The 16774-nt window shown below is 40.9% G+C and overlaps 1 protein-coding gene across 4 annotated transcripts in view; it reads right to left on the reverse strand.

Moving 5' to 3' along the window:
- Positions 1 to 326: 326 nt before the first annotated feature.
- Positions 327 to 16774, reverse strand: part of NARS2 (asparaginyl-tRNA synthetase 2, mitochondrial) — a 150423-nt gene continuing 133975 nt past the window's right edge. For 3 of the 4 annotated variants that reach the window (XM_089915355.1, XM_089915354.1, XM_022593918.2), the window contains one exon: positions 327 to 16095. In XM_089915355.1, coding sequence (XP_089771481.1) covers positions 15951 to 16095 — 145 coding nt within the window. In that variant the 3' untranslated portion in view covers positions 327 to 15950. The remainder of the gene's footprint in view (positions 16096 to 16774) is intronic. The other variant, XR_016393857.1, reaches the window with a different exon arrangement.

Consider the following 16774-nt stretch of genomic DNA (forward strand, 5'->3'; position numbering starts at 1 on the left):
ACTCTTCGTTGTGGTGCTCAGGCTTCTAATTGCGGTGGCTTCTCTTATTGTGGAGCACGGGCTCTAGGTGCGCGGGCTTCACTAGTTGTGGCTCACGGGTTATAGAGGGCAGGCTCAGTAGCTGTGGCTCACGAGCTTAGTTGCTCCGCGGCATGTGGGATCTTCCCACACCAGGGCTCGAACCTGTGTCCCCTGCAGTAGCAGGCGGACTCCCAACCACTGTGCCACGACGGAAGTCCTCGGCCAGAAACTTTTGAGGGTCTTATTTTGTTTAGCAAAAGGCGCCCACCCCCCACCCCCACCTCCGCCAATATTGTTATGTACAATTTCATGTGGAAACATGTTTGATGTTTTGAGGCCAATGACAAGAGGGGCCTTGAAATACAACAGAGTATCAACTTCAGACATCTTCTCTGAACATAGCCTTCCTTCCCCAAAGTTTAGAGGAAGGGGCTCTTCTTGCTGGTCTACCCCCCATCCCCCAACCTTTTTTATTACTCAGTTGCCAGCACCCAGCTCAGGCTGCTCTTCGGCGGAGGGACTGCTGCTGAGGTCCCGGGCTGCACCCCAGTGTGGCTCAGTCTTCTGAGCCTGAGGTATGTGCCAGGCCTGGAGACAGCCTTCGGATAGAACGTTCCTGTCTGGGCTTCGGGGCCTTTACTAAGTCCTCTCCACTCCCTGCTGGTTTTTTGTTTTGTTTTTTAATGCTCCTTGGTTTTCACTGGAGAGAAATGGAAAACGAATTATTTGAATGGTTTATTTACATGAAGATCGGCGCCATCTATCGGAACCAGTTGGGATGACAGCCCCCCTCCCCTGGACATGCATCACTAGTCTATAATTCAGGCAATTTTGATTAAAGACCACCGGTATTTCCTGGGGGAATTAATGACCGGCTGCAAGGAGCGCTTTGGGCCATTAATTCTATATTCTCATTAAATCCCCAGGAAATGACCCATCTTATGAGGAGGGCTTCTCTGGAGGAGCGTTGCAGAGATTAGAGAAATGCACACCTGGGAGGAAAGCATGGGCACCACGCTTTGCTCCCGCCCCTCCCCCCCCACAAAGCCTGAGTTCTAAAGGGTGCACTGTGGCTTTGAGTGTCGTCAGCGACAGCCTGCATCCGTGCCTGTCTGGGAGTTGAGGGTTTGTGGCTAGTGGCAGGTGCATGGCTGGTGGCACGCTCCCAGAAGCGAGTTGGAAGGGCTGGAAGGAGAGCTGTCCTCAATTGCACACCAGGCCGGGTGATTAATACCGCCCACGCTAAGCCTGACGTCAGGGATCGGACTGGGGATGGGGAGGGATGTTTGTGTCCTAGCCCTTCTGCCTTTTCTCCCTTTCAATTTAGTTGACAGGTTGATTTCAGAGCTGAGTGCTGCCTGCCAAGGTCAGTACGACCAGCTGGGCCCCCTCAGCTGGTGACTTGCAGGACACTTGTCTCTCAGGCATGTTGAGGTGGGAGCCTCTTTAACCCCTGGGTGCTTTGAGCCCACTTGGTTCCTTCAATCAAATTACTCCCACCTACTCAAATCAACTTTTGGCATCTGGCTGAGACTAAGATCTGGAAGTGGGCTTGGGCTGTGGTTGAAGACTGAACTGGGTTTCCTCCCTGCCTGCGGCTGCTAACAAGTCTGAGAGTTGCTTGACATTACACCCAGTGGGAGACATTTTGGAAATAAGCTTTCTTAAAGTAAACGTTTAAGTCGTTCCCCAGTTTCTCCTTTGTAAAGAATAAGAACCTGTGCTAATTGCTTCGGGGCAGTTAGGCTCCTGGGACATTTCTGCTGACAAAGTGGTGATATCAGTGTACCCACAGATCATGCTGCAAAATCAATTAGCATATTCTTGGAAGAACAAAGACTGTCAAGGTCCCTGGGAAAGTGCCTTAGTACTCCAAACCCTACTTTGCATGATCACCCCTTACTTCCTTCAGAGAGTACTCCTACCTTGAATTACGTCTTGAACATATGTCAAGACCCCTTTCCCTAAAATTCACTGTCTCCAATCCCCAACACAGTTGTTCATTCTTAGATTCACACTGCACCTATATAAACTGGGTTATCACACTGTACTGCAAATATTTGTTTCCCTGTCAAGGACCTGTGAGTTCCTTGAGGACACGACTGCATCTTCCTCATTTTTGTAGCCCTAGAACCTCCAAGCATGGTGCCAGGCACAAAACAGATGCTCAGTAAATGTTTGAGAATGAAGGAACCAACCCTTAAAGGATGACAAGTGGGAGCTATGGACCCCTGGGGCATCTAGAACTCTTTGATCACCCACACCAGATAACAGTATCTGTGAAGGTACCTATAAGCAGCTGAAGTGTTTAAACCGCAGGGACTGGCCTGATGCGAAGGGCTGAACAGCTGGAGGTAATTCTATTAAGTTTCGCTTGTTAACCCTTGGTTTCCAAATCTATCATACAGGTTCCCCAGATACCCTCCTGTCTGGGACTAAGAATTAATGTCATTTGCGGTTTATCTGATATCTGGCTTCGTTTTGATAATTCTACCAGGCTCTATCACTTAACCCCTTGTACCAACACTAGCAAGGCTGGAGGAATCATGTTCCCGAACTCAAAGTGGGTTTCATACAACAGCTGACCAGAAATGCCCTTTCTTCTGCACCAAATGCATGCATAGTTGCTGTGCAGGTTTGCTAGTCTTTGTTTTGCTGGGGATCCAAAGGCCACAGCTGATTATCTCATCTAACTCTCTAATTTTAACCAGTTATCCAAGACGAGTGTTGGACCTATACAGCCAATGATGTGTTGGTAAAAGTTTAAAACCCAGCTCTCTGGTGGTGGTAGTAATCTTGATTGGTAGTATGTGACAATTTTTGTGGAGCAAATACTAAACCCCCCACAATTCTTCCCCCCAAACAATTTCAAGCTATCAACTTCATGTCTCTGAATGCAGAGTTAAGAGATGCACAGCAATACACCTGTAGTATTTCCATCAAAAAGATACAATAGGCGTAACGCCAAGAGCAAAGATAATAGTAAAATGTATTAAACTAATTAGTAACTGAGGAGTTCTGTTTATTCCCTTTGTTTTTATATAACTTACTTAATTGTAAGTTTATATGACTTAATTTTTAAATTAAGGTATCATTCACATACCATAAACATCACCCTTTTAAAGTGTACAACTCAGTGGTTTTTAGTGTATTCACGAGTTGTGCAAATATCACTAATTCAAAACATTTCCATCATCCCAAAAGAAACTCCATGTCCATTAGCGGTCACTCCTCATTCCCCCACCCCATCCCCTGGCAACCACTAATTTACTTTCTGTCTCTGTGGATTTGCCAATTCTGGATATTTCATATAATCGGAATCATATACTATATATAGCCTTTTGGGTCTGACTTTTCACTTTGTATAATGTTTTCAAGGTTCATCCATGTTCTGACGTATATCAGTTTTTCTTCATTCCTCTTCACGGCTGAATAATATTCCACTGTATCCATGTACCACATTTTATTTATCCATTCATCAGTTGATAGGCATTTCAGTTGTTTCCACTTTTTGACTATTATGAATAATCTTGCTATGAACGTTCATGTACAAGTTTTTGTGTGAACCTATGTTATCATACTCTTGGCTATATAACTAGGAGTTGAATTGCTGAATCATACTGACTCTGTGTTTAACTTTTTACAGAACTCTTTAACTATTTCCCACAGTGGTTACATCATCTTACATTCCCACCAGCAACGTTTGAGGGTTCCAATCTGTCCACTTCGTCTCCAATACCTGTTATTTTCCACTTTTAATTATAATTTAATTTTAACATTATTCTTTAGCAATCAGCTTGCAAATTTTTCCGTAACTTAACAATCCATTCTCACAGGCTGGTATGAGCCAGCCCAGCATACCACTGCATACAGCCCTCCACAAAAAATCCCACTGTCCTTCTCTTTAGTCAGTTCCACTTCTTTTTGCTGACAAGAGTGATACTCAACAGATGTGGATTTCCTTCTTACATTCTTCCTATAGAAAACTGAAACAGGAGATCTCAGGTTTTTTTCTCTTCTGGAATGAAGATTTTTAATTCTGGAGAATCACAAGGTTTTCAGCTCTACCAAGCACTCTGGGCAGAACATTTATGTTGAGAAACAAAAATGAAACCCAAAGTGTGTCTTCCTGACACCCAGATGTATCTTCTGGATGAGCTCTCAAACGGTTGCTTCAACAGGGCAAACAGCTGTGGTCTGTTTCAACATAATTTGATGTAATCAGGGTTAATTTTGGTGATGCAGTAACTCTGTAGCCTGTTTTTTAACTGGATTACTGTTGGGTCAACAATCATGTGGCATTACATTTAGTGGCTGAAACAAAAGCCAGAATTAAAACAGCTTCCCCCCAGCACCCTTCTAAATGACAGCCCCACTGGAATTGGAAGTTATGAGGCACATTTAACATAATTAACTAAAAACAGAAAGTAGCTGCAGTCAAATTGCATGCAAGCTTCTCCAAGGTCCAGTGTCCACTGAGAAAAGAGCTGGAAACTTACTTGTTGTTGTTTTCTTTTCCTAGAGTCGTTAGAAACATGTTGGCAGACATCATTATAACTTCATATTTGGAACTGTTTCTGAAGAACAGAGTCTTTATCTTACTTTGAGATCTGGCCATGAGTGTTTATGCCAGCCCAGCAGCAGGGTTTGGGCTGCTCTAGGCACACACACTTTCTGATTTAGTCTCTTCCCACTTTTCAGTTTTGGCTAGTCTGAAACACAGCTAAGGCCCGTGACAAAAGCCATTCTTAAACAGTTCTGGAAAGCAGAATCTTCAAAAATAGATGTCTTGGGAAGCTGCCAAATGTGTTGGTTCTTCAAAACCTCTTTAATCCAATTTTGTAGTTCAAAGAAAGGTCTGATGTGTATCCAATCCCCTCTGTAAGTAAGTCTCCATTCATTTGTTTTTGTGACTTAGAGTATCAAGAAACTTGAAAAGCAAAGAAGTCATCACTTACCCTCCTGCATCGTATTTATCAGGAATTCCTCTTCTAAATAATTTCTTGATCAACAAATATTCTAGAATAGTATGTGTGACGAAAAGGTAATGAGGCTTAAAGAGTAAGGAGAATTCTTTCCGTAAGTCAGACGGTGTACTAATGTCTTTTAGTTGTAAAAGCAGATACCCATTTAAAATTTGCTTAAGCCCCAATAGGGAATTTACTGGGTTTTTTTTTTGTTTGTTTTAAAAAGAGGCATATCCCATGGAACCCAAGAAATAGTTGAATGTGGCCTCAGGAAGGGCAGCAACCAAGGACTAAATATAGCAAGAACTAGGCAGCCAGTCTGTGTCTGTCTCTCTCAGAGGCCATATGGTTTTTCATCCCTGAGCATTTTGCCTTCAGTTCTTTCTTTCTGCAGACTTTCTCTGTCTCTTAAGGTACATGTTTGTCTTAGAGCTCCTAAGTTTACATGTTCCTGGTTCAAGCAACTAGTCCAGACTGTCTAGCGTTCTCAACCCCAATTTTCTAAGAGAAAATGAGACTGGTCCATTTGGGGTCAGGTATCCATCCCAGTCCTACCAGCAAGGGAAGCTCATGTCCCCAATATGTCTGCTGGGGTTTTACTGGCTAGGATAGGGGTGGGGGAATTCTCAGAGGAAAGATGGGTTCGATAACTAACTAGATACCTTGAAAGGTGTTTAATAGAGACATGAACACCAATCTTGTTTCTTGCAGGACATACCCAGTATCTATCATTTGAAACTCAGAACAACACTTAGGCATGTATTTCTATTCAAGTACAAAATGTTTATATTCCTATATATATTACTTGGGAATGATTATTTATGTACTTGTTATTCAGTTTTTTTTTAAGTTTTAAATAATTTTTATTGAAATATAGTTGATTTACAATGTTGTGTTTTTTTTGGTTCGTTGTTTTGGCTGCATTGGGTCTTCGTTGCTGCACGAGGGCCCCCTCCAGTTGTGGCGAGCAGGGGCCACTCTTTGCTGTGGTGCGCGGGCCTCCCATTGTGGTGGCCTCTCCTGTCGCGGAGCACGGGTTCCAGGTGCATGGGCCTCAGGAGTTGTGGCTCGCGGGTTCCAGAGCGCAGGCTCAGCAGTCGTGCCGCACGGGCCTAGCTGCTCCGCAGCATGTGGGATCCTTCCGGACCACGGCTCGAACCCTGCATTGGCAGGCAGATTCCCAACCACTGCATCACCATGGAAGTCCATGTTATTCAGTTCTCAATAAAGATTTTCTGAGAACCTACTATGACAAGTTCAGCATAGGAATACTGAGGTGAGTAAGACCAGGGTTTTAAGAAGTTCAGGGTCTTTATGGGGAGAGAAATAGATAAGCAGATGTCTATAGTAGTATGTGGGCAATGTTATAATAGAGGTATGTTCAAAGGATTGTGGGAGCACAGAGAAATCATCAGCCCAACAAAATTATCAGTTTGTCCCCCCTATATGGGGACAAACAGTAAGGGTTTTCCTTGTCTTTGGGTGCCTCACACAGAGAGGCACAGAGTAGGCATCAATTAACGTTTGCTGAATTAGATGATGTAAGCAGTAGCTCCTTCAATTTTGAGGCAAGAAACTTATCTAGATTTAGAGAGCAAGGTGGAGAAAAACACTAACTAAAAATATGAGCGACTCCAACTAAATCCGTCTTAGGACTTGCTTCTGAATTTCCTCCACCAATCAAATAATTCATTCAACAAATATTTACTCAGTACCTACTATGTGCAAGGCACTTGGCTAGGTGCTGGTTATGTAATGATGAACAGCATGGAGAGGTTCTTGACAAGCCTACTAAGTCACTGTACTCCAGAAGCAGTGCTGGAGAGTTGCCCTAGAAACTCACCTTCAGTAACAGATTACAATGACAAATTACTAGGTGACCTCATAGTTTCTTCTGATCCCTGACTTTCTGTTCTGTGTTCAGGCAGTGGCTTCAGACTTGGGTTTAGGCTGAAAGGGCTAATTTAAAAATTCAATTTATGAAATATTTTAGAGACATGGGGGGGAAGTCAGTTTGGGAATTATTTTTTAAGGAATATCTCCCTTTTGTCTGATGGGTACATTTACTTTTTTTTGACACCTAATTTTTGATACCTAATTCATTCAAGAGTTATTTAATGAGTACCTTCTATGTTCCAGATACTCTCCAAGGCACTGGACATACAAAGATAAATACACTCTCCTGTTCTCATGGAGCTCACATTCTGGCAGAGAAGACAAATGACAACATAAGAGGACCAGTATTTTCATATGGTTCTGAGGGAGCATAATGGAGGGAGGGAGTCTGGAAGCCATTGACCAACCCTTGGTATCTAGAGGTGCAAGTCATATAAACACTAACACTAGTAATATAAACACATGAAAATGCAGAAATCCTAGCTGCATTTTGGAGTGTCACCATTCTTGAAATAAAGCCTCATGGCCTCAGACAGTGTGATTAGAGCTGTTAATATTTTGATTCTAGGTGACTAAGAGGTGACAGGTGTGTAGCCTGAGAAAGCCACCCAAGTCCGTTCATAGGCATGTGGAGACAAGCAGTGCTCTGTCAGGATGCAGGGCACACTCCAGCCTGATGAGCAGGACAGGACTCTGTTGAAGGCTGCTAACCCACTAGAAAAAAGTTAATCAAGAGTGAAATGACAGTCAAAATAAAGACACAAAAGGTCCACATATGGTATCTTTGTGGTTGTTGATCCATGAATAGCCCACTCCTAAGTTTTCTGAGAAACATTAACTAGATACAAGAGCCTTCCTGCACAAGTTAGTAAACTAGAAGTAGGTTGGGTTTCTTTTCAATAAAGTTGACATATCTGGTTGGGGGAAGGGGTGGAGAAAGGAAGGGGAAGCACCTGGATGTTGCTGTATTGCAGGCATAGGAGGAATCAGAGTGGGAGAGAAAAACATGCACAGAGAAAAAACATGGGAGAGGTAGTGGAAGAGAAAGGAAGTGAGGCAGAGATAAAGGTCGAGAGATGTGGCAGGATCTATGCCACATGAGTTCCAGAGCAACACCACTCTGCAGTCTGGCTTTCCCACCCTTGATATAGAGGCACAGAAGCCAGCTCAAAGGTCCACACAGGGGACTTCCCTGGTGGCACAGTGGTTAAGAATCCGCCTGCCAATGCAGGGGACATGGGTTCCTGGTCCGGGAAGAGCCCACATGCCGCAGAGCAACTAAGCCCATGCGCCGCAGCTACTAAGCCTGTGTGCCACAACTACTGAAGCCCATGCACCTGAGAGCCCATGTGCCGCAACTACTGAAGCCCGCGTGCTCTAGGGCCCACGTGCCACAACTACTGAAGCCCGCGCGCCTAGAGCCCGGGCTCCACAACAAGAGAAGCCACCACAATGAGAAGCCCGCGCACCGCAACGAAGAGTAGCCCCTCCTCACTGCAATTAGAGAAAGCCATTGCGCTGCAAAGAACACCCAATGCAGCCAAAAACATAAAATTAAAAAATATATATATATTTAAAAAAAAGGTCCAGACAGAACAATCAAATTCTTCAATGAGCAGATCTGTGAAATTATTACTTTTTACAGTAAAAACATTAAAACCTCACTGAAGGTTTCTCACAGTGTGAAATTAAACCACCTATATTAGAATCACTCAGGGTGACTGTTTAAAGAATGCTAACTGTGTGCTGTTCCATCCTAGACCTTTTAGGGTGGAATAGACTTTCTAGGGTGGTATCAGGATAATCTGAACTTTTAATAAGCTCCCCAGGTGATTCTTATACATAATAAACTTTAACAAAGATTATACAAAATGGGAGTCCCTGAGACGTGGGAGCATATCCTATTTTTCTCTGTGTTCACAGAATCGAGCACTGAACCTGGCACAGTGCGTCTACTGAACTGAACTGAATAGGCCAAAGAGATTTTTAAAGAAAAGTCGCTCAATTCCACTGTCCTGAAACAGCTGATTCCATTTTTTCCCATATGCTTCTAGTCCATGTGCACAGCTTTTACGCTATTGTAACTGCAAAGTACAACTTAAAAATTTTTCAACACATTTCCTCTTATAATTTTTATGGCTATAAAATATTTCATTCAACATGTAATAAATATCTTACTTCATACAGATTTTTTTTTTGAGTTTTGAAAAGGATTCCCTTAGGAGACCTTACATTTGTGTAGTGTTGTCAACTTATGAAAACCTTTCACATAGTCTTCGCCGTTTCTCACAACACTCTGTAAGTTAAATATTATCCTCATTTTGCAGATAAGTATACAAACTCAGAGATAAAATAACTTGCTCAAGGTTCCACAGCTGGTAAGTAGAGCGTCAGACATAAACCAGAGTCTTCTCCCTCTACGTCTAATACCCCTTCCAAGACACGAAACATCCAGCACATTTTCTGGCAGGAATCTGACCCGACAGTTTCCTGATGCAAAAACCTGTAACACAGAAGGTATAAGATGGAAATTACATTTAAAGAGATCGTTGGCCAGCCGTATCCTAACTGTATAAGGAATCAGTTTCTGCCTTTTGGGGCAATGCAAGGAAAATGTAGTATCAGTAGAAATCTTCAGTAAAGGAACTTACTGTTCTTCAACAACAAATGTATATATGACCCAAGTCCATTTCTGCAATCCCCAAATAAAGGGGGTTGGTACTGCCCTGAACATTCTGAAACTCTGAGATCTTTCAGCAGTATTACAGATACAGGAGGAAGAACAATTGCTATAGGCTGTAAGACAGACAGGGAGAAGGCACTGGAGACTTTAAGCTCTTCTAACGTCAAGACTGGTACCACAGGGTACTTGGGTAGCAGCTGAGTGGACAGTGAAAAGAAGCATGACTCTACTAAGAGAAAGGCCCACTTTAAGGATACTCTGCCTGGCGAACACCCTAGTGGGGTGCAGCTCTTCAGGGAAGGACAGACTGTCCCAAGTGGGCAGCTACAAAATTCTATTCTGGAGAAGAAAGTGTGTGGCTGTTTCTGATTTATTATATTTGCACGCCATGGAGAGGCAGGTTCTGTTACTATCAGGTCACAATCAGAGTTCTCCAAGTATTAAAAAAAAGTTACCTCTTAAGACAGACAGTTCTTAATTCACTGAAGGTTCAGTGGGTAAATTAGTAGGAACTGGGAAAAATACAGAGGAGGGTAATTTATACAGCATATACAGGGGAAGGGATATGATCTCTAAGAGATTTTTCAAACCTAGGATCATTGGAAAACAGCAAACCAGCAGTTCTTGTTGAGCCAGTGTGCAGAGAAGGTTCTGCAGGTGGCAGAAGCCAGGTTCTGCAAAATACAGTTCTGTGTACGTGTGTATTTGTAGCACGAAAAAAACCTTTGCTGCAGGGGCCCACCAAGTTTCTATTTTCAGAGTGTCATCTTGAAATATCAAAGGCTGATCACTTTGGGAAGGCTATTAATAATTCCTATCAAAGTTCTTTCATCTACCTTTCTATGTATATTCTAGGATGATCCTAAGGGGAAAGTAGGACAAATACGAACACAGACTCATTTAAAAAACTGCATAGTGAGCTTAAGTACACTGCTGGGTCTGGGACTCTGTATTCCATTTTCAATGTTTCTCTTTACTAGAATGTATTTGGGCTCAACCATCATTTTCCATCACATTCTTAAATTTCTTCTCCCTGTACAGAACAAGGAAATCAGAGGCCAAAGTGTGTTTTGCACTGGGGCTTAAAAGGCAAGATTCTTTGATTACTATAAGAAGTTCAGTGCTTTCAGTTTCTCTGGAGGCTGAGAGTGGTGAACTTTATTTGTAGTCTTACTCCCCCTCATTATAGGAATTCCTAATAACCAATCTCCATAACAAATAAACTAAGTTAACCAAACAAATTTCAGGCACAGTAAGCTACAAAGGAACAAGGTCCACAATATATTGTGGATAGGTTAAAAAATACTGTAAACTGTAAAGCAATGTCCAAATGATAGTCATATTATTAATAACAATTGTGAACAGTAAAGATGTAGCAGAAAATTATTGAAAAGTCATAAACTATGTTAATTCAGTGATTAGCTGCCTGAATGGCAGCTTACGAACCATCTAAACTCCTGATTTTTTTACAAAGGTCCCCCAGAAACTACCACACAGTGTACTAATAATGGCTGTAAATCCACTGGATTCCAAAGCAAACTGCACAAGAGCCAGCTGGAGTGTTAGCTGATCCAAGGGGCAATCCAGGGCTCCCGACAATGGTGGAATGTCTACGTTTCTGGAGGGGTGTTAACCATGATCTAATAAGACCTGTCCTATAGAAATCCTACTGAAGTATTTTGGTGTAGGGTGATTAAGGTGGCTTTCCACTCTTTCCTTAATGCTTTTGCCATCTTTTCATTGGAATTGAAGCTGGGAAGAACTACTGTCAGATATTACTCCCACCTGTTTTCTTTTTATTATACATACTTTAGATTGCAGACTGAATACAAATATTGATCAGAAGCCAAAACGCCCCAGACATTTCTTATCAATTCAATCCAGGCCAATCTGCCTTTCAACTCTGCATTTTTATGTTCTTGCCTCACCACTTACTAAAATAAATATATGAATAAAATAACAATCCAAATAAGCATCTCTCATCTATAATTACCTGAAGAGATTTAAAGAAGGGTAGAGTTAATCCATCTCACCAGTTGCATCTTCAATGCCTGTTCAGTCCTGCGTGAAATGTCTAGATTCAATTTATAGAGAATATGAATGTATAACACTGTAGAGGGGTGCTTCTAGCAGATTCTGTTTGGGAGGGACAAAAAGTCAAACCATTCCTTTGCCGTTCTGTGAGAGTTAAGAGTCTCTGGGCTGGGTCAGAGGGTAGGAGAGCTATGTCTAGATCTGGAATGGATCACTCACACAATTAAGTTCTTGTCAGACCCTCCTAATCCCCCCCCAACCCCCCTGTCAAAAAAACCCCACAAACCCACGACAGCACAACTTACGCAGGCAAGCGGACAGCCAGATGGAAAGTAACTATTTTTCTCCACCTTCTTCAAAATTTGAAATGAGAATGGGAACTAATGATGGAAAAAAAACATTTCTAAGTTTTAGAATACACTCTTACTTGGGTTACTATTTTGAGGTAATGTTTGAAAACCTTGGGAAAGCAGAATCTGATTTTTCCCTCATTGGAAACTGGTTACTCAAGTGAAAATTAATACCCTCAAGTCACCTTTTAACTCACAAGAAGTTTCTATGTAGAATCTGGATATTCATGTATCAGCTGACAAGCCAACATTTAAAAGGTTTTTTTTCTGTTGATGCTGCCTGCAAGCAATGGTTTAGTTTTGGCATTTTCATCATCCTTGTCTGACATTAGTGCTTGTTTTTTGTTTACTTATTGGTAAAATATAAGTATTGAGCCAAAGATGTAAATGACTAGGCTGTTTGAAGTGGCAAGTGTCTGGCTTCAACCAGATACTCATTATGTGATCAACTGTGAAAGAAAAAAATGAACAAATAAGTATGAGGGTTTGGAAATACACTGCTGGAGACTCAGGTAAGGAAGAATGTATGTTTGACTCCTTGAGAAGGAGCCTTTTCCACCTCACATACACACACATTGAACACACTTAAGTCTATTGTTAAACTTTCAGCGATTGACCTCATTATAAGTTTTCGGAGACCTAGTATGTACTAAAATAAAATCTAAAGGTCACACTTTAAATCAATTATTATTAGTGACTATGTCCATCACAAATTCCTAGAAGATTAAGAGATAGAAGGATCCTTAGAGTTCATCTACTTCAAAGCGATAGCTCTGCAGATGAAGTAACTGGAGGCCACAAGGATGATCTTACTTGCCTAATGCTCCACAGTTAAGCCAATGGTGGCACTGGGACCAGAACCTGGGGCTTCTCTCATTCAGTATTCTTTCTATCACTGTTATTTTTGATGCCCAGCCATCATGTTAACATCACAATTCTAACTGGCTCCTCAAAAATCACTGCAGGCATGATCCCTAATAGCCTTGGAAACTATTAGTGCATCCAGGTTTTGGGCCTGTGAATGTTTGTGATTCTTACTCCACAAAATACACTATCAAGACTTAAAAGCCAAATCAAATTAACTGATGTCACAAATGGTTTCTCTAACCCTAGAGGAGCATAGGCTCGGTTGTGTGTTTTGTGGCTGGAGGTGATCGTTCCCCCCAAGCTGCTGCTGACAGTGTCTGCCATTGTTCTCAGGCCCATGTGTGTAGCCACAACCACATACTCAACCTGCTACGACAGAGAAAGCCTTCACTGATTTCTAATAGATGTGCGTGGCAAGCGCAGTGCCATGGACAGGTAAGAGGGACTACAAGGCAAACGTAAGAAGAGGAACAGAATCTGAGTGCTTGACCTATTTTATCCAAACAATTGTTTCCCAAACACTACCACAGGGTTGTGTTTTGTTTTGTTTTGTTTTGTTTAACATCTTTATTGGAGTATAATTGCCTTACAATCGTGTGTTAGTTTCTGCTTTACAACAAAGTGAATCAGCTATACATATACATATATCCCCATATCGCCTCCCTCTTGCGTCTCCCTCCCTCCCACCCTCCTTATCCCTCTAGGTGGTCACAAAGCACCGAGCTGATCTCCCTGTACCACAGGGGTCTTGATTACAATGAACCTGAAATCTTATAAAATATGATATATTTTATTATTTAGCGACTTCAGGGGAAGGGAGAGCTGATAGTGCCACACTTCTTAAAGAATTGCTTCTTCACTAATTCTAATTTTTGGGGTGGGAAACTTAGGTACCCAGCACAAATGGGTAAATAATTCATATAAGAAAATGTTTTCAAATAAATAAGATTTATCTCTGTGTGTGATTTTTTAAACTATACTTTAACGGAATTTAAAAAATAAGTTACATATATATATTTCATTGTTTATATTCTTAAGCAGAACCTAGTAAACATAAGTAACATGTTTTACACAGAAGAAGAAGAAAAAAAAATGGTTTCTCTATTTTATCTTCCAGGTCTAAGGTTAAATATCGCCTTTTCAGGGATGCCCCCTCTAGCAAGCTAATCTATGATTGCCTTGTTCTTCATAAAATTTTATAGCACATGCCATATTTTGAAATAATACACTTGTTTACTTATCATTGGTATATCTTCCCTAATAGACTGTAAATCCATGAAGGCAAGGGTCAGTTCACTACTGTTTATGTAGCACCTAGCACAGTCTGTGGCATGTAGAATAAGCTCAGGTAATATCTGTTGAGTAAACAAATGAATTTATCTCTCTAACCCATGGTTGAGGCAAGCCTTATGGAAGCCTTAATTTTTCCTTTTATCCTGTCCTAAACTTGGTATCTAAGCCCAAGGATTAAAGTTCCAGGGAAGCAGATTTTAGCTCAGCAGAAGCTACCAATTAGAGAGCTTCAGAAATGGAATGAGCTATTCTGTGGGGGTACTGGGCTCTTTGCCAAGAGGCTGCCAAGGTACATAGGATCCCTCTGCTTTAGATAGAAGTTCGACCTTGACAACCTCTCAGCGTCTCCTATGACTTCCAACTCTAGGTTCTGCAGTTCTTTCCAGTTGTTTGATTTTGAGTTAGGTTAAAATAAAGTGCATATAGAAACTCATTAGGAAGTAACCTAAGATAAGTCATCTAATGAGACTTAGAAAATTGATTATTCAGGCATGCATGGCTTTTTATAATTATTTGATACATATGAATCCTACTGAGTTCACCATTTGCCATAAGTCCATATATCTGCATCTCAACGAAGACTAAAAGTAGAGTTAAAAAAAATTTGTGTAGCATTTCACAGTTTTAAACATACACACACACACACACACACACTTCCATGTAATTACTATATCAAGTCTGTGAGGAAAATGATGCATGAGCTCATACAGAGTAAGTAGCTTATCCAAACTCATACTTGTGACTGCTAGAACCGTCAGGTCGCGAAGTCCCAAATCAGTGATCTTCTCACTCTAATATGCCCCGTTACTTTTTGACTCCAGAATTATCCTCCCTTTAGGTTTAGCTATATATCCTCCTCTTGGATGGAAAATACCTTTCTTCCAAATTTCACTGGGAAAAGGCCAAATGGAATTTAAAAATCTGTTTTTTTCTTTCATAGGTATCGAAAATCTATTTTATTATCAGAGACGTTATAAATATCTAACATGAACTAACCGCAACACAACAGTGATTAGTTTAAATAATATATCTTGTTACCTTTTATAATTTAGGATCAACAGTTATTAAATGTGATTTTTCATGTAGTCTGATGAAAAAAGATTTCAATTCACAATAGCAATTTTCTTAATTCAAGACCCGAAAAAGGAATATTTTCTTCTGTAATGTTTAGTAAAGCAATGAGAATACGATGGGAATTTATCATAGGTTAAATGGGAAGGGAGAAAAGATCCAACAACATTTTATTTTTAGCTAGTAGTTGCTTCTCAAAGGTCACAGAGGGCAGTGGTCTACTGATTAAAGACAAAGTAAAATACACAATTTCGGGACTTCCTGGCGGTCCAGTGGTTGAGACTTTGCCTTCCAGTGCACGGGGTGTGGGTTCGATCCCTGGTCGGGGAGCTGGGATCCCACATGGCTTGCGGTCAAAGCATAGTACTGAAGTAATATTGTAACAAATTCAATAAAGACTTTAAAAAAATGGTCCACATCAAAAAAAAAATCTTGAAAAAGTAAAATACACAATTTCATCCTGTCCTAGAGTTTGAAAGGACCTTTGAGATCATCTAGTTCAATTTCTTCATTTTTTTCTTAATTGACACAATAGCTTTGAGATTCTATCTGCTACAAGTACCTCTTCTTGATGGAGTTCATCTTTCCATGAAATGCCTTCAACTTTCAATGAAAATCATGATCACATGTATCTTTCATGTATCTTCTGGCATGACAATTACATATTGAAAACTTCTGCATTTCTACAGTTCAAACATGCATTCTCCTGTATGTATATTCATGTGCAGTACCTCTGGCACAGGGTGGTTTTCCTTAAGCAGTCTTCAGCTACAAAAGACACGAATGAGTAAATCTTGGAAAAGGGATTACATCTTTGATATTGTCAATTCCCAAGATGCACTGCAGATAGCGTTCAAATCCCATCCCAAAACCTCCATGTGGCACAGATCCAAATCGACGGAGGTCCAGATACCTTTGAAAAACAGAGAACCATTACCTATAAATGCTTCATTTAAGATCAGATGTTATGACAGAATTTTATGTTTCAAAAGTTTTTTGCAATCATTTGTTATTGTCACATCACTGCAGTAGACCAGTCTTTTTACAGAGAAGTTAAAGTGATCTGTCCAAGATTACCTAGGCAAACAGCAGCATATCCTGTCATGCATTCATGGGCTTTGGTCACTTGATCCTTATTCTTTAAAGTTTGTTAGATGCTTATATACAGAAAACTTGTCTCATGAGGCTACAGGAAAATTTCTCATAACTTATTTTTCTTTAAATATATTCCTCTTCTATGTCTTGGTATATCTATGATAATGTTCTTGTTTTTCCTTACCAAAATTATATTGTTCAATACACAGAGAAGGGTGAAGAGTTTTGCCTGATGTATTACAAAAAGAGACCCCCTACTAGACTAGACTGTAAGCTACATCAAGGGCAGGAACTGCATCTTAGCCAACCTTTATCTACAGTGACTGTCTGGGAATAGATGCTCACTATATGATGATTTACTGTTTGAAGGCATAAAAATATACTCTTGAGCACTGGAGTGAAGAAAAACTTTGACTTCTCTGCTTTAAGCCTAGCAGAAGATGTCCAGAGTCATTTTTCTGAAAGGCTACACAGCCTCTGAAGCCCATCCTTGCACA

This window comes from Delphinapterus leucas, chromosome 7 (genome assembly GCF_059928025.1).
Source record: "Delphinapterus leucas isolate spDelLeu-1000000601 "Yukka" chromosome 7, BTC_Dleu_Yukka2, whole genome shotgun sequence".
Lineage (NCBI taxonomy): Eukaryota > Metazoa > Chordata > Mammalia > Artiodactyla > Monodontidae > Delphinapterus > Delphinapterus leucas.